The sequence below is a fragment of the Pagrus pagrus genome (assembly GCF_965226575.1).
Source record: "Pagrus pagrus genome assembly, chromosome: 15".
Taxonomy (NCBI): domain Eukaryota; kingdom Metazoa; phylum Chordata; class Actinopteri; order Spariformes; family Sparidae; genus Pagrus; species Pagrus pagrus.
Window position 1 is genome coordinate 15841099 of NC_140199.1, and position 22448 is coordinate 15863546.

Consider the following 22448-nt stretch of genomic DNA (forward strand, 5'->3'; position numbering starts at 1 on the left):
CTGCTCTGTTGTGAGCGGTGCTGGCTCAGGCGTGTTTGAGCTGACCAATCAGAGCATTCAGGAGGGGGGCCTTAAAGAGACGGGAGCTAAAACAGAGCGTTTCAGACAGAGACAGAAATCAAACCGGGTAACACACCAAGTGGTTTAAATGGTTTATTAAATATTGCATAATACCGAAGTCACAGCAGTGTATAGTATCTTTATTTTTAATATTGTCAATGTAACAGCACTGCAAATTGAAGCAAACAAACCAAACCTGTTGCAGGTTATGCGTCTCATCAAACTAGTCCATTCTCATGATTATTAATCATTAAGTTAAAGCATTGTGTCACACTTTTAGGTACTTGCACAGTAACTGACAAGTTCTTAGTAAATGTTCTCCCATCACAGAGACTAGGACTAATGGGAAAACCTTGGTTACATTAAATATGTCATGAATACATTTCAGTGATACTCCAAAAAAAATAAAGACATTAAATGAAAATGAGGCACGATTTTGCATCTAACATAAGGCATTATGATCCTCACAAATGGCAGCGTAATGTTCATATGCGTCAAACTTCCTGTGCTCGGTTAACGCTCCACTCTGTGCTTTGCCAAAAAAAAAAATCCTTCAGGTAAATAAATGGCTGCGAGTGACCGAGAGCTCAATCTGACGCTCCCATTGCTCGCAGTCTATTTCTTTATTTTACATATTTACAATCCTTCTTGTGCCATGCTGCTCAATAGATGAAAATTAATTTTTTGTACACGTGTGCATCGGCCACATTCATATATTCATACATTCATACATCCTGTGACGTTTAACGGAGCACAATATCACAGAAACAATCTTAAGTGAGTTGTGTTGTGACTAAACGAGTGATTGTTTATTTGTCCATCACACAGTTTGATGGAGGTGGAGTGAACCTCTCTCTCTTTGTTCTGTCAGGGAAGAAAAGCCAACCAATCAGCACATTCATGCGAATCTGGAGTCGCACAGGAACAGAAATGTTTAGCCAGCAGTGGAGGGAAAAACATGCTTTTGTGGTGTAACAAGATACCTGAATATTATATCAGTGCTATACAGGCCAACACATAACGCAGTGTATTATACTGACAAAACATTTCTCTACTAATGTTGGCAAAGTTGTCAGTTCTGCACAGGAAGAAACATCTGATTTTGCCCCAACAGCAAACGTCAGAGAGAATGAAACACTGATTGCTACAGAATTTTCTTAAATTAATGTACTTCATCAATTATTAAACCACATATATCACCTCACACAGCCAATTAGGTCAATGTTCACCACCACTGCACGACCGTATCTAACACATTCATACGCAGAAACAAAGATATAGTACACATACACTTTTAGATCTAGTAACTGTTTTATCTTTGAACACTTCACATTATGTTTCTGATTTTGTAGGCGATCATAAAGAGTTGTACACAGAGGCTGACCTGCTGATAGTCTGGCACCAGCTGATTAGAAAAAGATCTGACTTCAGCTACTTGGAGCATCAGACAGCTCGCTACGTCGATCCTCCTGGTAGAAACTTAACTGATTTCTTCAGCCCTACAAACTGCATCCATCTGCCAGTCCGAGCAGGTCGCAACAAGTCCTATTTGACAGCTCTGCCGAGGATTGATGAGCACAGTGCAGCGGTTGATGACAACGCGGAATTTGATGAAAACACAAGCAAAGAAAAACAATAGCGATCGTCTTTCGTTCTGTGAGTGTGGAGGGATCTACTCTGACCTGTGGTGTCTGTTACAGGATCTGATGGTGCTGGACATGTGGGAGCTCTGTTCTCGCAGGAAGACGGCTCCGATGCTTTGATAAGCAGAATTTAAAGGCCTCCGTCGAGGAGCTATTGAAGCTCAAAGAGCAGCCTGTTAACCCTGTCATCATCACTTCTGTTCTCTTTAAGCTAAAGCTGACATATACAGTGATAGTGTTTCATGCTGCGATCTGATTTTACGGTGCATGCTGTACTAATGCTGACCTTATTATTGAAACATTCAACTAACTGTATTACCCATGTTGTAGTCATCACATATGAAAATATGTAGCCATATCAGAAGGCCTCTTAAAGTTTTCTGTACACATTTACATGGCTAATACGTACAATCTTGTCAGTAAGGGCATGGTTAAAATCTCTATTCTCTAAGACACCTTGTTGGCTTCACTTAACACATTAAATAGCTTTCATGTCATCACTGATTAATATACTATTATCTTGTTAAGTGGGATCTCCCTAAATGTCCAAACAGGAAGTTAAATGCTACCACGCCTGTTCTGCGGTTGAGCTGCAGCCAGGCATCTAACACCAGCTACCTTACAGGCATCAACAAACACAGTTTGCTTTCATTTTGACAGAAGAGGGATAAAAGGAGAAATAATTTCTGAAAATACAGGATGTGCATAATTATGCACACTTTCTTTTATCAAACATGCAACACAGTCCACGTGTCCTGTACTTGTGTCCTGTCCTGTGGTAACTGTGAAAAGGAGAAGCTTAAAGCACACTTCAACATTTTAGTGTTTCTTGTCATGCACATGACTGTGTAAAACTGCTGTATAACAACCTTTGGATAGAAAATGAAGGCAATACTGTACCGGTATCTAAAGCTTTTGGATTATACTGAGGTTCTGTGAAAGTAGCCAATACTGACTTGATGATGATTCAGAACATGTAACAGAAAGTAAAACAGGACTCAAAGGGCTTCATACGTAAGGCTTTACGTCTTCAAACTCTGGAGGTCCTTTTCTTAAATCTAAACTGAGGAAAACTGTCCACAACATTAAATGTCTGGCGTGTTGAACACTGCCAACACTGGGGGCGAATTCACAACAGGATTGCACACCTTATGCAGCTGCCAAACCTGCACAAATTAGATAAAAAGACTGTGTAATTCTCAAAGCACCCTCGAAGGATGAAATGGACCTGTAACTGTGCTGCGTCTCAGTGCTCTGGTGCTATCTGCATGTATATAAATTTGGTAATATGCATACATTTGGGGCATCATTCTATGCAAATGAGGCTCACTGGCAAAAAAATTCATGAACATAAGCGCTTATAAACACATAGAGTGAAAATTATTAGCTTCTTCAGAGAGTTGGTGAAGCGATGGTTCATTCTTATGAAGTCTCTCCTGATTGAATTTATGCTCCGCGAAAGTTTAATCAGGAAGACTATTCTTATATATTCATTCTCATTCCTCTCTCTTCCTCTTCTCCTGCCTCCTTGTTTCAGCTGATTAGGGGCGTTTATTCTTTTGCCACAGTCTCCATCAGCGCCTTATCTTTGCTGCTCTTCCGTCCGTTTCTGCCAGCTTTTTTTGAAATGTGCGTTATACTTTTCCACATGGACAACTGCACTCAGCTGCAAAACATTATGGGCATGTTGTAATATAATTTCTTTTGTGAATTAGACCTTAGGACGGCGGTGGCAGATATTACTTGCAAGTGATGCTCGGTTCAATCAGTGGGCGCAATCCATTAATTGTGAATTCGTCCCTGGAAGTTTCTTTTGGACGTCTAAAAGACTTTGAATCACGAGATGCCTATTTTGCCTCATACTTAGCTAATCATGATAAACACTTCTGTACCTGAAAGGTAGCTCACGACAAACAGCTCCAACCCTACATCACATGAAAATACATTCTGAATTCCCCAAAGTCCACTTCAGGTAATGAGATCCACTCTTTGATCCATACACTGCTCTGCTGCCGGCCTCCAGACTGAGGTGCTACGTAAACACTTATTTACTGTATATTACATGGACAAAATGGAAGCTATTATCTGTACAATAAAAGCTAGTTTGTGGGAGGTTTTCACAGAGAAATTCCACACGTTGAGACGGACGAATTCTGTCAACAAGAGTGTAAAATGTGGTCAAGGTGTACACCGTGCTGAGGTTTGGGCAGTGAGCTGTCTCTGTCTCCGCCTCGTGCAGTCTGACATACCTCAGGCCGACCGATCACTTTCCCAGACAAGATGGATTCGCCTGGCTAAATGACTATGCTAACCAACAGCCATGCGCGATAGAAATGACTTCCCAAGCTTGACAGGCAACCATGTGTTACAGCCAGATTAGATATCTTTACAGATTCACCTCCTTCACGTAATTCCCAGGGAAAGTCCCAAACTGTTTTGTCCTCTTTGAGGTACCTGTGAAGAAAAAGAAAGAGAAACATGGATCAGGAGAAAGACAGTGAAGTGCTTCTTTCCCAGATCGAAGGAACAGCTCACGCAAAAATGAAAATTCTGTCACTATCTACTCACTCTTATGCTGATGAAATTTCGTGGTCCACAAAACATTTCTAGAGCTTCACAGCAAAACAGTGTTGCAGCTCAACAACTTAAAGTAGAGGGAGCCTTAATAAACTGAAAATGAAATGATATAAGATAAATAAAATGGCTCATCCAGGGTACTCCAAGTCTCCTGAGACCAAAGATCCCAAATTGATTTGACAGGAAGTTATTTACACCCTCGAGACACGGTTGAGCTTGTGCACCCACTTCAGATGGGTGCATGCCAACGCTTTTAGCCCCTGGGAGCTACATTGTACATTGTTCGGCTTGAAAAAGAGTGTAAATAATGTCTTTTCAAATCAATTTGGAAACATCGGGCTTCTGGACACTTGGATTACGTCGGACGAGCTCTATGGAAACATTTTATGTTTGTTTTTCAGTTGTTGTTTTTTTAGTCCCTATCTACTTCAGTTGGTGCAGCAACACTATTTTGCTGTGAAGCTCCATGTTTGTTTTCTGGACTACAAAAACTTTCCATCAGCATGGGGGTGAGTAGATAATGACAGTATTTTCATTTTTGGTTGAACTATTCCTCTAAAGGCGAAAAAGTACAAAAATAACTTATTTAGCTATATTTAAAGTCAAGGGCAATGCCTGTGCATGCATCATGTGCTGTTGTCCTTTAGAAGCCCTATATGGAAGGTTGTGACATGGTGAAAATGACTCTACTTCTCCCGGAGCCCTGAGCACGCACATTACACGCGTTCAATCCTTTGCTGTCATTCTGCAGAAACCCTATATGGATTAATGTGACACAGCGAGTGTGACTGCACCTCTGAGGAATCTACCCTGAGGCCTGCGACACATACCGACAAACCAGCCGTCATCGCACTTCTCCATGACGCTGACGAGATCTCCCTCCTTCAGCTCCAGCTCGTCCTCGTTCTGTGGCACATAACTGTACAGAGCCTGGAAACTGGAGCAGGATACAAGGACAAGTTGGTAAATCAGTACACAATAAAACTATATCATGGTAAGTGAAATTGAAACACAGATTACTCACACTCCACAGTTTAGACGGCTCGGCTCCGGGCTGCTGCTGTGGGACTGGGGTTGCTGGGAAATGATGAAAGATTGTTTACTGGGGTGGGGGTGCAGTCTATGGACAGAGTCATGAGGGTGGTGGGACAGGTTGCTGCAGTACCTCACCGAGGTCTCAGCTATATTCAAGATCTCATTACACACTGCCTCCTAGGAGCAGTAGTAGAAGGTGAAGTCGTCAGAAAAAGACAGACAGCGGCCCCACCGAGAGTCCCGGAGGAGGCCGAGGTGAAGTCGAGGGGAGGAGGTGAGGAGTTAGAGAGGAAGGGGGGACGAAGTGCGAGACAGGAAGGTAGGTCCAGTAAGTAGCAAGGCAGAAAAGGAAGTGATCCGTTAAAAGCCAGGAGGGAAAGCAGAGGAGACGTTGGTGGAGCCCAGGAGAAAAGGCGAGACACCAGAGTGAGAGCATGTAGACAGGAAACATGAAATATTAGTTCACTTTTTACAGGAGAGAATTCAGAATGAACATGCAGTATTAAAGGGAAGTTGAAAGGTACAGCTTAAAGGAACAGTTCGACATTTTGGGCAACTGTACTCTTAGTAGTCTTATTCACTTTCTTGCTGAGAGGATGGATTCCACTTTTTCTTTCAATATGAAGCTGAAGCCAGCAGCTAGTCGTCTTAGCTCAACATAAAGCAAATGTAAACAGTTGGGAGTGTTGGTGATGAAAAGGCTCAACAAAATCAACACCCTAAATGTGTTGTTTTTGGTTTTAATTCAGTTATTTCCTGTTTTATGATGAAAAGTGAAAGTGTTTTACTTCCTGTCTTCATCCCACATGTCCTCTGTGTCACCTATGTCTCATTAGTTAGTTAGCCTTTTGTGTACTCAGTCCATGCGTTTTCCCTCTTTAAGTTGTCAGGTTATCCTCATTTGTTGTTTTAGTCCTTTGTCAGCATTCCTGCCAGTGTTCCCTGTGCAATTTCAATTTGTTTTGTTCTTGTTTTTTTTCTTTTGTTCTTGTATAATTATGTTTCAAGTGAAACTAGGAATCGTCGTGTGTTTGTTACCTAACAATGAGCCTTTTATATCTACAGAGGGAACCCGTCTTCTTCCACAGAGTCCACCGTGTTGCACTGTCGACGTAGTCAAAAACGGATAAACACTGGTTCAAGAGATGACCTTTCATTATTCCGCCTTTTTCACATTTTTTGCGGCCACCGTAGGCGAGAGGTGTTCAGTTGTTTGCAATCTGCAATCTCACCCCTAGATGCCACTAAATCCTACACAGTGGACCTTTAACTTTCAGAAAGCGAAGAGATTTTTTCCCCCAAAATGTCAAACTACTCCTTTAATGAAATGAAAGTCCTCTAAGATCTCACATATTTAACATGTAGCACAAATATAGAATAATGGGAATTAAACACGATGTGAGTCAAATGGATCTTAAAGGTGATGGGATAACGAGTTAAAGAGATGAAGTCACTCAACATAGCACACATTATCTTCAGTACCAGCTTACCGCGAATGAATTAACATTGTTGTTCTCTTGGATGTCAAACAGCATCACAGGGCTTCTTGAGCTCCGTCCTTGATGGTCATCATTCCTCATAAACTGCAACACAAGCAGTTCAAATCAGTAAAGGACATTTCAAAATAAAAGCTTATATCTCTAAAGCCCGCTCCACGTATCCACCTGCTGAAAATATTGTCATACTTTAGTCACAGTCGGGTTGCATTTCCTTACAGGTGGAAATTTTAACCTTGCAGCAGCTTTTAAAACAGAAGTCAACATGTGAAACCTATAAATACTCACTAATAAATATGTCACTGTCCTAAATAAACCTCCAACGGAACTGAGTTACACACGTCTGCATAGAACAACAACAACATGCAACTAAATGCAGAATTTTATGAAGAGAAAGAAACTTGAGCTCTCAAATCAATCCAGGGAATGCAGGCACAATAGCTCCTCTTATAGTCCTTTACAGCTAGGAAATCTGAAACTCACCATACAAACACTGAAAGACACTAGAAAACGTTTGTGTGTTAGTAGCGCACACACAACAACATGCAGACTTGCAGCTTTGAGCAGTGTGACTGGTTTTAACTCATTCTTTGTCCATGAAACCAGCAGGTTCATCCCTCCATGGGGTGATGATAAACGCCAGGTCAAATCTACCAGTTAGTCACGTCTTTCAACAACATCAACATCAGCTTCAGTACTTCATCCAACATCTGTTTTAGGGAATCAAACTGTGGCTGAAAGCCCTTATTTCAGAGTGAACCTGAGATGCAACACCGCACACCATGCAGAAGATACCTCTGCAGGGCTATTTCGCCTGCTGCCTGGGGCTGCGTGGCCCCTGTCCCCCTCTGCGCCTTCCCCCTCTGTCAACTCCTTCTCCCCCCTCAGCCAGCCCTCCAGCACCGGCCCGCCGCAGGGGCTCACGCTGCGTGACAGACGTGGGGAGGGAGGGGAGAGCAGGAAGTCCCCCCCCTGAGGTGGGGTGAAAGTGACGAAGGGAGTGGTCGAGTTGGGTCTGGGCGGGTAAGGCGGAGGAAGAGGGGAGGCAGCTGGGGAAGCCGTGGGGGAGACACAGTATGGGCTGCCAGTGATGAGAGGCACAGGGCTGACAGAGAAGGGCGGGGGCAGGTACTCGCCGCAGCGGTAGGACACGGTGGGCAGCGGTGGCAGGGGAGGGGTGGGGGCGGCAGGAGGGCTCCCGCCTCCCACAGTCAGGGAGATCCACTCAGAGGAGATAGCGTGGACCTCGGGGGACACGGAGCGGCGGGGGGAGCGAGGGAGGGGCAGGGGGGAGGTGGTCAGACGATTACGATACAGCTTTCAAGAGCAACAGGAACGTGGGAGGAGGATGATGGAAGGAAAGACAAGAAATGGAAGAAAACAGAGAAAGAAAAGGAAACAAAAGATGAGACGAATTCACCAGACAAAAAAACTGAATCAAAAAGGTGTGTGTCAAGGTGAACATGGAAGAGAATAAAAAAATGTGGGTCAACTCATCACTACATAAATACATGTATCCTACATTTGGCCCCGAGTCTTTACCTGAGGAGAAGCATTGGTGCTGCGCTGTGGGGACTGGCTGACAGGAGGGTCAGGATACTCCACCCCATTTTTGACGCGGGGTCGTCTCTGCACTTCTACATAGGTGACGGGGAAGATGCCCTGGCGGTTGGTGCCTGAGACTTTGCCTTCATACCAGTTTTCATCGACTCTACGAATCAACGTGATCCTCTCTCCCTGCAGATACATGTTTTGTAGGTTCAGAACAATGTTAACAAATGAAGACGTTTGTGACGATGAATTCCCTCTACGTACCTTTCTAAAGGACATTTCCACCACTGTGTCCCCAGTGAAGTTGAAGCGGGCGAGAGCTTCTCCATACTCCAGTACCTGCACTGGTACACTTTTCTTTGGCTGGGCTTTCTCTGTGGGGGGAAGGAGCTGAAGAAGACAACAAATGATGAGAAAATACAATTATTCACACTGTGCAGCAATATGCAAAACATCTCTAAAACTGCAACTGAGTGATGCAAAAATGATCTTTTTATGGAAATGTAGAAAAATGTAAAACAAGAAACATTATTTCAATAGCTTGTCCTAGTTTTTCATTTCTTTGAAGAGTAATTACTGAGTGAAGAAAGACAGAGAGAACTCACACACCTCAACATAACTTTGAGGGAAAATGCCAACTCTTCCATGGTGTTCCCCTTCATACCAGTTTTGATCCACCTGTCGAATAATGTAGACGATGTCTCCTTTCTGAAACGGTAACTCCCTACAAATGTCCCAAAGAGATTGGTTACACACATGAAAGAAAAGTCACAAACAATTTGTAAAAATTAAAATTAAAATGAAGCAATTGTGACTACGCAGATCTATATTTAGCAGCATTTCTTAGCTAGTCTAAAAAAAAACTTACTTTAGAGTTTCTGCTCTGAAGTCAAAGCGAGCCATAGCTGGAGTTCTCTGTGTGGATATAAAACAAAGGTGGGTGACTAATAGTTTATGACTACAACTACATAAATATTATTCTTGGCATTGTACTGAGTCAATGACAGTTATTCAGAAGACTAAACGTCCTCATGTAGCTACATCTTTTTTACTTTGTGTTTACTACACTCTTTGGGCTTTGTCATTTAAGTGTGAAGAAGATTCTTCTGCTGAGCTGTAAATCTGCCCAACTTGTCCTCTCAGTGTCCAGTCTAAACATAAATATTAAAGCAATGACAGGAATGAGGTGCATGTGACTGACTGGGTTACTTGTCCTCTGGAGCATTCCCAGTATGAAACTATTGTGGGTTGTTTACTGTGAAACTGTTCGGCCAAGAGAGCAGGCACACCTTGGTAAAGACATCTGGAAGTCCATTTGAAATACTCAGTGATAAACTCAACAACTCATATTTTGCCTTCTCACCCTCTGACTGTTTGACCCAGAGGAGATAGCCCTCTGTGTGTGCAGAAATGACAGGCCTGTCAGCCGCTCGCAGCCTGACTCACACACAAACTAACAAAGCATCTGCCGTCCTTTTTCCTGCTTACAGAAGGATAAGACGCGGCCCTGTGTTGTACCTCTACGCCTGATTTCCTCTTCTCTGCGTTATCTGTGATGTTGAGCAGGTCTCCGAAGCGCTCGTTGGTGATGAACTGGTGGTGCGTCGGGACAATGCCTGTGTGTCGCCTCGACGCCGTGTCGGCCTCTTCCTGTTCCCGCTTCAGCCGCCGCTGCTCCTCCAAGATTTTCTGCCAGGAAACCAGACTGAAGTGTTTGTGCCTGCAGATATGGGTCTCCTCTACTCTTTTATTCATGTGACACGTTCTTGGTTATGTATAATATATGATTTCCTCATTCATAACCAGTGATGGAATATAGCTTAGTTACTCAAGCATTGTACTTAAGAATACTTTTGAGGAACTTGTACTTAACTACACTACTTCACTACATTAATTAGACGTATCGGGTATCATCTCCGGTATATGAGTATCGGACAGTAGGATACAGTACAGTCTTGTTGTTAAACACACTGTCAAATTATATTTACTGTTTGTCAACTATACGCCATGTTATCAGCTGTGAATCAGGCCAGCATAGTGTTAGCTTTCTAAAACAGCTGAGCTAAAGGGTGCTATGAGCTGAGCGGACTAGTTTATCTCCTGTTGCCTAGTCAGATCTAGTGTTTGTCCTATTTACTGGAGCAGTTAACAATGTTTAAATTGCATAAGAAATGTATGGGATTGTAAAGACTGTTCCAGCTATTAGTCAAATCCTCAGGTGTTGGCAGGGAAACACAGTTATTGCAAGTAAAAAACATTATTTTAATTTATTTTTACTATACTTTTCATACTTAAGTACATTTTAATATCAGATCCTTTAAGATTTCTACTATTTGTTTAGGTGAGTTTCACTTTTACCCAAGCAATATTTAACACAATAGCTTTACTGAAAGTGTGACTTTTGGGTACTTTTTCCAACCCTGTTCATAACACAGCTCTCTTTAATAAAGCATTGTCGGTTTGGTTTTCTGAAACTTCAGAATTCACCTCTTTGTCCCCATGACGTCTCCGTAACACTTCATCCGGACTCTCCCCATGTGCTGGGGACGAGTCTGAAACAGAAACAGAAAGAGGGAAAAGTTGTGAAGCATTTACACTGTCAGCCTTGAGGCCAAATCCAATTCAAGAACAAAACTTTCCAAGTATAGGATGATGATATTGCAGTCAACTCCTTAATTCCAATGAAAAGGATGATAAAAATATATAATAAATACAACCAGGCATGCTTTAAACGAACACTGTAATATCTGCAACACTTAAAACAAAAAAGCACACACATTCAAAAAGCCAAATGTAATCCTGCATGCACGTAGGAATGAACACAGAATGATCCGATGTGTGTTCATGACAAAACAAACACAGGAAAGAAAATATGAAACCTACTGTACTTTGGCCAAAACATAAACATGACGTCATGGTTTTACTGATCGACCAACCAGCATCCATTACTTTATTGAAGTTTCACCTTGATCATATTAGCTCTGTATTTTCATGACTTAATGTGCTCGCCCGCACCACCATAGATGTTTCATTCTGTGTCCCAGCAAGGGCCACAAGAAACAACTATTAATGTTTCAGGTTTGTGTCTGATGCTCCAAGTAGTGGCTGTTGTGTAACAGAAATCAAAGCAGGGAACATCCTTTCTGGCTAAAACAAACCTTTCATAGTGAGAGAATGAAAGATGGCTGATGTAAATTGTTCCAGAAACAGAAAAATAAAACTGATACAGACATGGTGAGACATCAATTTGAGAGAGCGTATGCAATGTTATATAAAAATATCCTGCTTAAACATTACAGAGGAATGCTGGGATTGTAGTTTAAGATGAGACTTAAAAATATATAGCCTTTGCGAGGACCAGATTTGACATATTTCACACTGGAAAAATGTAATAAAATGCAGAATCGGTGTAATGCTTACGCAGGCTCAAGCACTCTTGCATACAACTCAAATTTGATGTCACCAGGAGATAGATACGTTACCAAAAGCTGCCTGAACCTCCTACAGTCACTGAAGTGTTTTGATGGGACCATACTCATTCACAGTGAAATGGAAGAGCACCACACAGCACAATCAGAATGAGATGGAGGCTTCCCTGTCACTTTGTAAACACACGACACAGATTAGAGATGGAGGGCGGCGGCGTCGCTTTGTGGAGAGAAGGGATACAAGGTGAAGAGAGAGGCGAGATAAATGAGTGACCACAGAGGGAGGAGAAGAGGAGGGTGACAGTGGTGAAGGGATGGAGATAGCCACCTCTGCGGTGAGCTGCCAGCGGCTGCAGTAGGTTCCCGTTGGCGTCCAAGCCCTGCCCGTTACTCAGGTGGTCAGTTCCCTCGCCGTTACTCAGCCTCTCCAGGACCTCCAGGGAGGACAGGCGCTGAGGGATTGAAGGTCTGAGCTCAGGAGACCGAGTGCAGGGCCTCTGGGTGCCTGTTGTCACCTTGGTGGCTAACAGGGTCCTCCGAGTTTGGTGGGACTGCAGGTTTTTTCGTAACCTGAAGGGAGCGGGGCCCATGAGGAAGAGGTTCCCAGGCAGCGTGGTCTTCTTTTCCAGAGGCGGCGCCCTCTCCTGCTGGGTCGTGGCCTGCTGCCTCTCGTGCCTGAGGATGGTGGTGAAGCGGGTGTACGAGGCTGGGCAGGAACCTTTGCATTTGCTGGGTTTGTGGAGGAGTTGATGGTTCAGGTGGTGCAGGAGGTGTTGGTGGTGGTGGTGGACATGGTTGTGTTGTGGAGGGGATGCTGTCAGCCGTGCGGAGGGACTCTTTGATTCACTGACATTTGGGTGGATCAGTTCTGGGGACCTTCTACTGAAGATCTGCTCGATCTCGGCCTCAATGTTAGAGGGGGACTCAGTCCTGACAGTGTGTCCATCCTCTGAGGAGGAAGCAGACTCCTCCACCATCACACCGGCCTCCTCCCCACAGCTCTTGCCCCCTGCCTCCACCGGGGAGCAGGCATCCGTCTGGGTGGCGTCGGCTACCAAAAGGGACTCCGCTGACACTGCAGAGGCCATGTAGAGGTGGGCGGGGCTGTGGTTGGGGCTGTGGCTGTGGCTGGAGTGCAGGGTAGGCAGGGAGGAGGAGCGGCTGGGCGCCGAGCTGGACCGCTGGATGATCATTTCAAACTCGTTGACCCGTGACGACACTGCATCTCGTGGAATGTTACCCCCGTCCTCTCCCTCTGACCTTTCACCCCTGTCGGCCTTTGCCTTCTCAAAAAGAGAAGCCAGGCTGCGGACGCTGCCATGGGGGCTGCAGCCGGTTGAGCTGGGCCGCTGGATGTGATGCATGGTCCTGTACAGGCTGGAAAACTCTGATGCGCTCCTCCTAATTGCAGGGGAAACATTCCTGAGGCCATCGATGCACTCAGCGCCACAGCTGGACTTACAGTCTGCATGTTGCCCACTCTCCCTTTCCTCTGCTCCAGCAAAGTCTGAGTCACACGGCCCTGTGTACAGATCCTCACAGCTGTGGGCCTTTGGGTGCCTGACAGCTTTAGTCCTGCTTTCCTGACTGTCACCACTGGGCGGCAGCAGCTTGGGCTTGAACTTAGAAGGCAGGATTTGGGGTATGCAGGCTTTGGCAGCAGATAGAGGCTTCATACTCTTACACTGGTTACCTATTGCATTACTGGCAAGAACCGATCGACTATTTACAGAGGAGCAGGGTGAAATTATATAGCTATTCCCACCTTTATAATCCACTGGCAAGCATGCAGGACAACAGAATAAACAACATATTAGATTACAATGGTCACAGGTTCACACACACTAAAACAGAGTCAGGCACATTTCTAAAGTAAAGACCGAGTTTCATCAAAAGTAGATGAGAAGAGGAAGCAGACTTGATGCACTGTGCATCAAGCAATAGATGACTGTTATACTAACAGCATGGCACTGTACCGATGAGTTATGCTTTGTCAAAATGGAACAAGGGGAAATTTACAGTCTGACTTTTTAATATTACTGTAAACAGCAACATAAGTGAAACATAAAGTATTAAAACAGCAATATGCCATGAAATGTTATGTGATGTTGGAGGTCATATAGGAATTCTTAACACCGACTGCAGTATCAATTTCAAAATGGAAAAAAAAAACCTATTCAAATCTTTTCTGTATTCATGTTAGAGCTAAATGCTCCCACATGACTGCTGCCTGTCCCACTCTAACCTCCCACACATATTCTTCTCCTCTACTTTTAGCAATTACACAGACGGCTGCAGTGATAAATGGCCTGTGGCACCGTGTTAATACACAGCTCCCCCGCGCAGTTGTAAATAAAAAATGTATCCTGAGTCAACCTGCCCAGTAAAATATGACTGTCAAGAACCTCTGAGAAATACTCCAGTCTCAGTTACTGGCTATGGCTATGCGTGTGATAGCACTACAGATGGAACTAGGAAATGACACAACACTTTCACATGCTGTGAGACACTTGTGTATCATGAGTGACCCATCTGTCACATTTATATCTACCAGAAAAACACACGCTGAGGAAGTTAACTAGATTTTATCCAGAGCATGTGGCAACCAAAGGGTTCTGGCCACTAAAAAGACTTCAGGCTCAGTTCTTCAAAACACAAAGATTAATACAGATATTTCTTTTTTAATTCATGAGCACAAGACAGAAACACATGACGAAGTGTTTGGTTTCTAGCACTTGGTTATTTCTTTGAACAAGAGGCTAATGAAAGAGCGTGTTAGTCAGTTGACTTTAGTGCCGAATCCATTTACCTCATGGTTCCACAATTCTCAGCTTATACAACTATATTGATATGTCTTTGTTGCAAAACTGCTAATGTAAATGATTCCTCTTTTAAACTATTCATATTTAGTAGCGCTACGCAATTAATCAATTAAAGAAAGAGAACCACACAGCACACTATGACGTCTTCACGTTTCTTCTTTTGACCAACCAACCAATTTTTACATTTAAGAAGCTGGAACCAGCTACTTTTTTGGCATTTTTGCTTGAAAAATAACTGAAACAATTAATTGATTATCAGAATAGTTGGTGATCAATTTTTTTCAATCAACTTATTGATTAATTGACCAATCAATGCAGCTTTAGCCAATATATCATTGTGGAAACATATCAAACTTGAACTCTGAATGGACACTTTCTGAAGTGACATCTGTTGCGTGTCTTCCCAGATGTAATGTAATGACATATTTTAGGGCACACTGTCCCTTCCTGTCTTTTCCTTACATCTCCTCTGTCCCCCAGCGCTCCTCTCTCTCCCCGGCCATGTGCACAGGCATTCCAGCCCCTGACCTCACACTGACAGCTGACTTCCTCATGCCTACCCACCCTCTGTGTCCCTCCTGTTTATCTCACCCCTGTCTGGCTGGGTTGTGAGGAGCAGAGCTCTGTTTATCTCGCACGTCCCCTCCTCATCCATCCCCTCTCTGGCCCTCCGCTCCCTGGCGCTGGAACGCTCTGGAGTCTTGCCCTAAGCCTGCCTAGCGACTGGCGACTCACAACTGGAGCAAGAGGGGGGGAAAATCCCCAAGGTTAGCTTCCATCAACTTAGCAAGACAACCTCACTCCCTCCATGAGTTTTCCAAAGCAGATGGCCAGGACACGTTTGATGAAAACATCCATGGCGTCAATAATAAATCAAAAGCTGCTGAGCGAATGAATGCTGCGAGGTGATTGGCCAATGCTGTGAGGTCTGGGAGCAAAAAAAAAATTGTGGATTCCAACAGAAAGGTAAACGGAAACACATGTATCCCTGTCTCTAACTGATTGGTTCTGTCTCAGCAGGAGAGGCCTTTAATGGCTGCACTGTCTAGCCCCCACATCCATAAACATACACACACCTGCCTTTTTACTGGCCACATATGTATCTAAAGTGGCTGGTATCCTACCTTTAGAGGAGGAGGAGCTGCCTTGGCGCTTGTTTAGGGCCCGTAGACCTTGTAAGGGTATGTCGCCGCCCTCCAGGACACTCTTGTAAACATGGCGGTCGCAGTCTGGAGCCACAGGCTCGCCCGTGGATGATCCACTGTCCTTCTCCACCTCGCTGTGTCCAGACTTGCTCGAGGAGCTAGACAGCGGTGAGAGGAACGCAGACAGCTAATTAAACACAGTTGAATTCATTCCAAGAGGTTGTGTTACATGTTTTTATGATAAACAGAGGCGCTCAAATTGGGTAATGAGCTGTCATATGGTTCTTATTTAGCGTATCTTGAGGTAATTCCTGTCTTCGCAGACTTGTGGGAGACAAAATAATCAGACACAGAAGAACTTGAGAAAGAAAGTGCAGAATTTGGAGGCTGATGTTGAGAGAAGGCATTGGCTACCGCACATATCTTGGCATTCCAGAGAGGCCAACAGGACAGATTTCTATAAATATTCTCTGAACATTCCCACATGGTGCATCAGCCCCTGCCATGCACCTGTACAACTCTCAGGTTTACTGTCTTTCACATGCCGCTCATGTGCTGCTCACGCTGCTCCTCTATCTGTATACACAAACATGGTCGTTAAACTGACAGAGACCCCAGTATCAGCTAGGTGAAATAAAAAACCCATACAAACAGGTTTCACTACTGTTAGGAGAGAGCAGAATGTGTTTTCCACAATGTGTTTTACATCTGCAGTGGTTGCCAACTCGGAGTTTTACAAGCTTGCACAAATATATGGATACATTACGCTCCTTGTTCACTACCTCAACAAGAAGCTCTTTCATAGCTGTTAGAAAAAAAAATATGTGCAACTCTGACTGCAGAGAGCCATTAAAATCATGTTGGTTCAACGTTACTTACAGGAATTCACTTAAATGCTATACAGGAAGTCTGCAGTACAGGAGCCATGCAAGATTTAAGACAATCTCTTGGGAAGGTTCTGGTTAAATCAACAGTCAGTATCCTGACAGAGAACACGTGACGCTGCAGGTTGACTGTAATGTTTATCTATTTACCTGGAGCGATTGTTTACAGCTTACAGAACACATGAATTGTATATACACTTTTTTATGTTTGTCATTGTTTTTCTCAGATACTTGTGCACGTAGACAGTCCATTCTTTATTCTTTACCCTTTTTTAACTTATTACCTCGGCCAAGGAGGTTATGTTTTCACCCATGTCCACTTGTTGGTTGGTTTGTCAGCAGGAATACATAAAATCTACTGAACAGATTTCCACGAAACTTGGAAGGAGGATGGGTCTCAGCCCAGAACAGATCCTATTCATTTTTGGTCCGGTTCCGGATAAAGGGAAGGATCCAGGAATTTTTTCTCACTTTCTTTCACATTGCAAGATTTTTTTCTACATTTTTGCTGATCTCTCAGGGAGTAATGCGTGCAAAAAATTGCCAGGAAACAAAAGGTGAAGGCATGTGCCCTACTGAGTGTTATTCTAGCTTGTTCAGCTTTTGTTGTCCTTGCTCTTAGCTGTATGTTTATTCCTGTGCAAGCACGCTGACAGCTATGAAAAACTGGTGTCGTACAACCAAAATTTGCTGTTATTTATATCAATCCTCCATATGCAGGGTTTTCCCTATCACTGTCATTTCTGGCACTATGTAAGCCAAATTAATGCAAAATCAATGTGGAGAGCATCAAAACTAACTAAACGACAAGTAAGTAACCACAATAAGTTTTATCGTCAAGCTTTTTGGGTGTTGATTATTTATTATCTGCTCTAGCTTTTCCAACTTTTATATTTTTTATAGACAAAGGTAAAATTTCTTAGGGGAAGACCTCTAAACTTCCTGCAAAATACTTCTTACACAAATCGAGGGGAAACGCTTATATACTTTACTATAATAATGCAACATTTACTTGCTATTTTTGTCCGGCTAGCATATTTTAACGTTAATAAATACCATGCAAACACAGTGGGTCTCTAATCGAGGTCTGAAAAACGCAAAAATTTACTTCATGGAGGTTCATTCATTCATCTAATGACAATACACTAGCACATGTGGTTTTGCACTTTGCAATCAAATGATATCTTTACCAGAATGCTCTTTAAAATGTCTCTGATTTCAAACAGACCCCAAGGGGAAAACAACTTCCTGCCCTAAACATATGTGCCTTTGAAAGAAGTTGGTTTATGACTTGAGGTTTCCTTTGAAAAGTTTGGGTGAGCGAACTTCCAAGACCTTCATCAGGAACCCCTTCCTTCTAAAGTTAACAAGGAATCAATGGATTAAAAAGTTGGATTGGGAATCTTTTTCAAATAGTTGGCCATGATGACATTAATGATTGTAGCAGATGGAAAGTTTGTAGCAGAAATGGAGGGAGAAGTTTATTTTCCCTGGACTGTAGCGCGAGACAGTCACCACGGCTCAGTCCTAAATTCCTTACATTTTATGACACAAACAGAAATAGAAGATGTCAATCTCGTCAGACAAAAACAAAAAAGATCAAGGGCTCGGTGGGCTTTGGTTTAACAGCTAGCATCCTCTTTCATAATCCAGCTGCTGGTCATACTTCTATACGCACACCCATTCAGGAGATAACGGTTTTTGAGTTATGCAGCAGCTGGGCGAGTTCCCTCTATCCCAGTGACATCCAGGTTGCCGTCTTTAAATAAATCACCACATAGCAGCCATGTCTCCACACTACAACCAACCACCCACCCCTCTGAAAAACACCATGAAATAAAGACAGAGGACACACTGTTCTGGTAGCTTCTTGCTTTCTTAACAGGATCTCCTCAGGAAGCAGGAGTCCCCCTGCGGTAGGCGGGCGAGCTCTACAGGGTGGAGAAATCTCTCACTGACATTTATCCTCATAACATGGCTTAAATAATCGACAACCTACTGGAAGGAGGAAGCGAGGTTTAAAGCACAAGTATTCGCATAAGAAGAAGGCATGGACTTACTACTGCTGCAGGTCGGAGGCTGTTTCCAGGGGGCTGAAAGAGGGGGCACTCTGCAACAAACCAAACAAAGAAGTCATTGATAGATCCACAGGAAGGTCTCCTCCAGCTAGAACAGAGGCAGGAGCATTAGCTATGGCCAGATTCTCTCTTCTTTCCCTCTGTGTCGTTCACTCGCTGGGTCTGGGTTTTTGTCTCGAGCAGCCGGGGTTCTTAGCTTCTCTGGACTGGGCTTGGCATGGAGGAGTAAAGCGTGTGTTTTGGCCTGCATGCAAGTTGGAGAAAACAAGCGGCAGTGAGGAGAGTGGAGGGGAGGGAGGGGGGGAGTGGGCGGGTGGGTGTGCATCGGTCAGGGGGCGCCCATGCGGGGAGGGGGCTGTCACAGGCTCAGCCAATGGGCTGCTGTCTCCCAGTGAAGCCGTCTCTTTTGTCTGGTATTGAGTCACTCTCATTACCACTGGACCAGACCGGGGGACAATTAACCAGCTGGTGGTGCGAGCAGGCCGAATTACACACACACGCACACACACACACACACACACACACACACACACACACACACACACACACACACACACACACACACACACACACACACACACACACACACACGCACGCACGCACGCACAACGCTTACACATACTTGACACTCTATCTCACACACTTGAGGAGTCAAAAAGAAACACAAACGCTTACTGAACAAGTAAAGAATACAGTAAAACACTGTAGGAACAGATAATTAAAACAATGTTATAAAGAAGTTATTAAAAGAGCAAAAACAAATGAAGGAAGAGAGAAATAAACTGTGAGTGAATAAATGTTTAAAGGGCTAGAAGAGTAAATGTAGTTGGTATTTAGGAGCAGATATTATCTCCAAAACACAGGGGTGATCATTCAGTATGGTAGCACCCGCTAGCATTTTGAATGGTTTACAGCCAACTAATTTTAGCCCACTGTTTCTGTTGCTTTCCTCTTTTCGGACGTCACAGCAGGCAAAAATAACAGACGTGACACGGGCACTATGAATAAGAGCGCAAGTGTTGTTTGCAAATACGATTGCACAATCCCCATCCCAGCCAGCCTGGCCCTGCTGTTAATTCCACATCCACTTCCCCACGGTGTGGCCAGGCCTCCGCTTCCCACACCGATGACCAGACAAGGAGCATTCTCAACAGCTCATTTGCCACAACATGCCTTTGCACTTAGTTGCCAGGGCAGGACGATCATTAATAACCTTTCAGAATAAATGCCTATCTTTAAAAGAACAGAACATCAGGCTGGCAGGTCTATAGTCTGATCTATTTATAAAGGCAAATGTTCCATGTCGACTCGGGAAACACTCCAGTGTCATTGAATAATCTGCAGACCTCCTTGCTCCGTCGTGTCTTGTACCCCCCTCAAATCTGATCTGAAAGATAGTGTCCTCTGACACCCCCTGGGTAATTGGGCTTACACACACACCATCAGTGGAAAGTAAACAGGAAACAAGCATGGAAGGCTTATCTGGAGTGAGGAATGGAATCTTAATCTGGTTATTTACAAGATGCCTGATTAGTGTCAGTTTGTTTGAACTTTCCTTTATATAAAAGGGTCAAATTGCTCCGTTTCAAACTAATCCTACACTGATATACCACCTATAACTATATACTAAACTTTACATTACTCTGAGACAGGTTCATGTTTTTCAGATAAAGGGTCAAAGGGGCAGAGAGTGTACAAGAGATGACAAACTGACTTGATTTATCAGATAAAGACGCACAAAGAGGATGGGACTACTTGTAACCATGTGAAGTGCCTGAAGCTGTATAAGGACATGAATGAAGGCCTCGGTGAGTCAGTGGAACACCGATGACAACGTTTCTGCAGAATTTCCCGTGCATGTTTCCTAACAGGTGTCCCCCCCCACCCCTCAACTACTCAGAGCTCTGGCTCCTGTGTGCCGCTTTCATATTCAAAATAGCAATCATGAGTAGGTCATGGTAACATGAATCTCATTCTTTCCAGCACCTTATTTGTGTTGATATGTACTCATGAAAACAAACAGCTCCCCCAGTGTGAAAGGCCTGTTATAGCCACGCGCGCCCCTCGTCTCATCTCCGCTAAATGCTTAAAGGTAAAGGTTAAGTGTATAACAGAGGTTAAATATGACTGCACAATGAGCTGGCGGGCTTACGGAGTTGCCTCCTTTAGAATATGTCAGGTGGTAGGGGTGAGACTCTATGTAACTCAGCGCTGAGACAGTGTGGCAGCAGCCCCCCTCGTCAGCATATGCTCGACAGATGGAGTCACTCTGTCGGTTGTAGGGGGCCAAAACGCTCATCCGGACCATAGTTATGTGTGGAATTCCAGCTCCAGCTAGACATGTATATCGATGAGCCTGCGTTTGACTGTAACTGTCACTGGATGTGTGTTCAGACTCATCTTGAACCCAGAACTTGTTAATATTAATCAAGAGGACCATTACTATGATTATACACAGGTGTCACTCTTACTCAGTGGATACTGGGTGACTGGAAGTGGCCACTTGTAGATGAGTAATGATGATTTGACAAGACAGGATGAAGAATAAACAGTGAAGTCTTGTATTCTGTTTTCTGGGGTTAGGGTTCTGCTACTTTATTATTCCACTCCACCACATTTTGGAGGCAAACATTGTACTTTTAACTCACTACATTTATTTTATAACTTTAGTTTCTTTGCAGATTGCAGGCTGCATCAGAGCCAAAGGGAGCAGATTTTTAAAGGGGCAGTACTAAGTCATACTTCAAACAAATAGGGGGCACTATATCATCAGAGTGATGGTGTTAACTGTAAACTGCTGCTGTTAGCCAGTTAGCTCAATTAGACGCGATCCTATCAGCTGACTCTGCCCAGACTGGTAGCTCGGAGCACCAGGGGAGTGTTGGTGTTTATACTGCTAGCTGGTTAGCATGCTAACCGCAGTAGAGATCTCTGTAACACGGTACATACACGTCTTTAACAGAAAGTCACCACTGTGGTTTCTTCACACTGTTGATCATTTTTGTTTTAAACTAACACTTTTACATATTGCACCTTTAAATTAATTTATATTATCAGCAGTTGGATATATAGATGGAAAACAATATTCATTCTGAGCATCAGAAAAATGCTGAATATCGGATCCAATAATTAACTGGATGACCCATAGTGTACAACGTATACATGCATGCAAATATATGAATAACTGACCTTTACGTGTTCTTTAAATACTTGAGTAAGTAAGGTAATATCAGATACTTTATGAATTTTACTCGCGCTATCCATATGGGTGACTTTTACCTTTACAAAAGTATGATTTTGGTGACTTTCACAACACTGTGTATAAAGTGTAAAGTAATCCTGCTCCTATGATGTTTACAACTGGCCAATTAGCTGTGTGAAAACCACAGGAAGATTAAGATGTGGATAATATGAATCAGATTAATACTGTCAAGAACTTTCCCCTTGTTATAACATCATTCATTAGTAGAAGTGGTCCTCCACAGCACTTTGAGGGTTATTAATAAAAACAACAGCTAACTGGACCATAGCCACGAAGGCACAGCTCTTCATTTAACTCCCTGAGCACTGTCATTCTTGCCCACTTCTAGCCATATCGCTCCTACGGTAATACAGAGTGAGTACTGATATGTCAATCAAACTCCAATGAGCCAGTGTGTCTGGCTGGGCCTTAAGGTCAAATACTGCACATACCAGGTGCAGCTTTAGAAGTGACTTTGACATTAAACA

At 43.6% G+C, this 22448-nt stretch overlaps 1 protein-coding gene across 1 annotated transcript in view; it reads right to left on the minus strand.

Annotated features, from left to right (window-relative positions):
- Positions 1-140: 140 nt before the first annotated feature.
- sorbs1 (sorbin and SH3 domain containing 1) overlaps positions 141-22448 on the minus strand; it is a 34332-nt gene continuing 12024 nt past the window's right edge. The window contains exons 14-27 of the mRNA XM_084376546.1: positions 18702-18751; positions 15737-15915; positions 12119-13567; positions 10850-10914; positions 9881-10051; positions 9231-9277; positions 8972-9086; positions 8627-8752; positions 8354-8548; positions 7607-8128; positions 6806-6898; positions 5305-5492; positions 5111-5217; positions 141-4157 (exon numbers count right to left, since the gene is read on the minus strand). Of these exons, the coding sequence (XP_084232672.1) occupies positions 4090-4157; positions 5111-5217; positions 5305-5492; positions 6806-6898; positions 7607-8128; positions 8354-8548; positions 8627-8752; positions 8972-9086; positions 9231-9277; positions 9881-10051; positions 10850-10914; positions 12119-13567; positions 15737-15915; positions 18702-18751 (3375 nt within the window). The 3' untranslated portion in view covers positions 141-4089. The remainder of the gene's footprint in view (positions 4158-5110; positions 5218-5304; positions 5493-6805; positions 6899-7606; positions 8129-8353; positions 8549-8626; positions 8753-8971; positions 9087-9230; positions 9278-9880; positions 10052-10849; positions 10915-12118; positions 13568-15736; positions 15916-18701; positions 18752-22448) is intronic.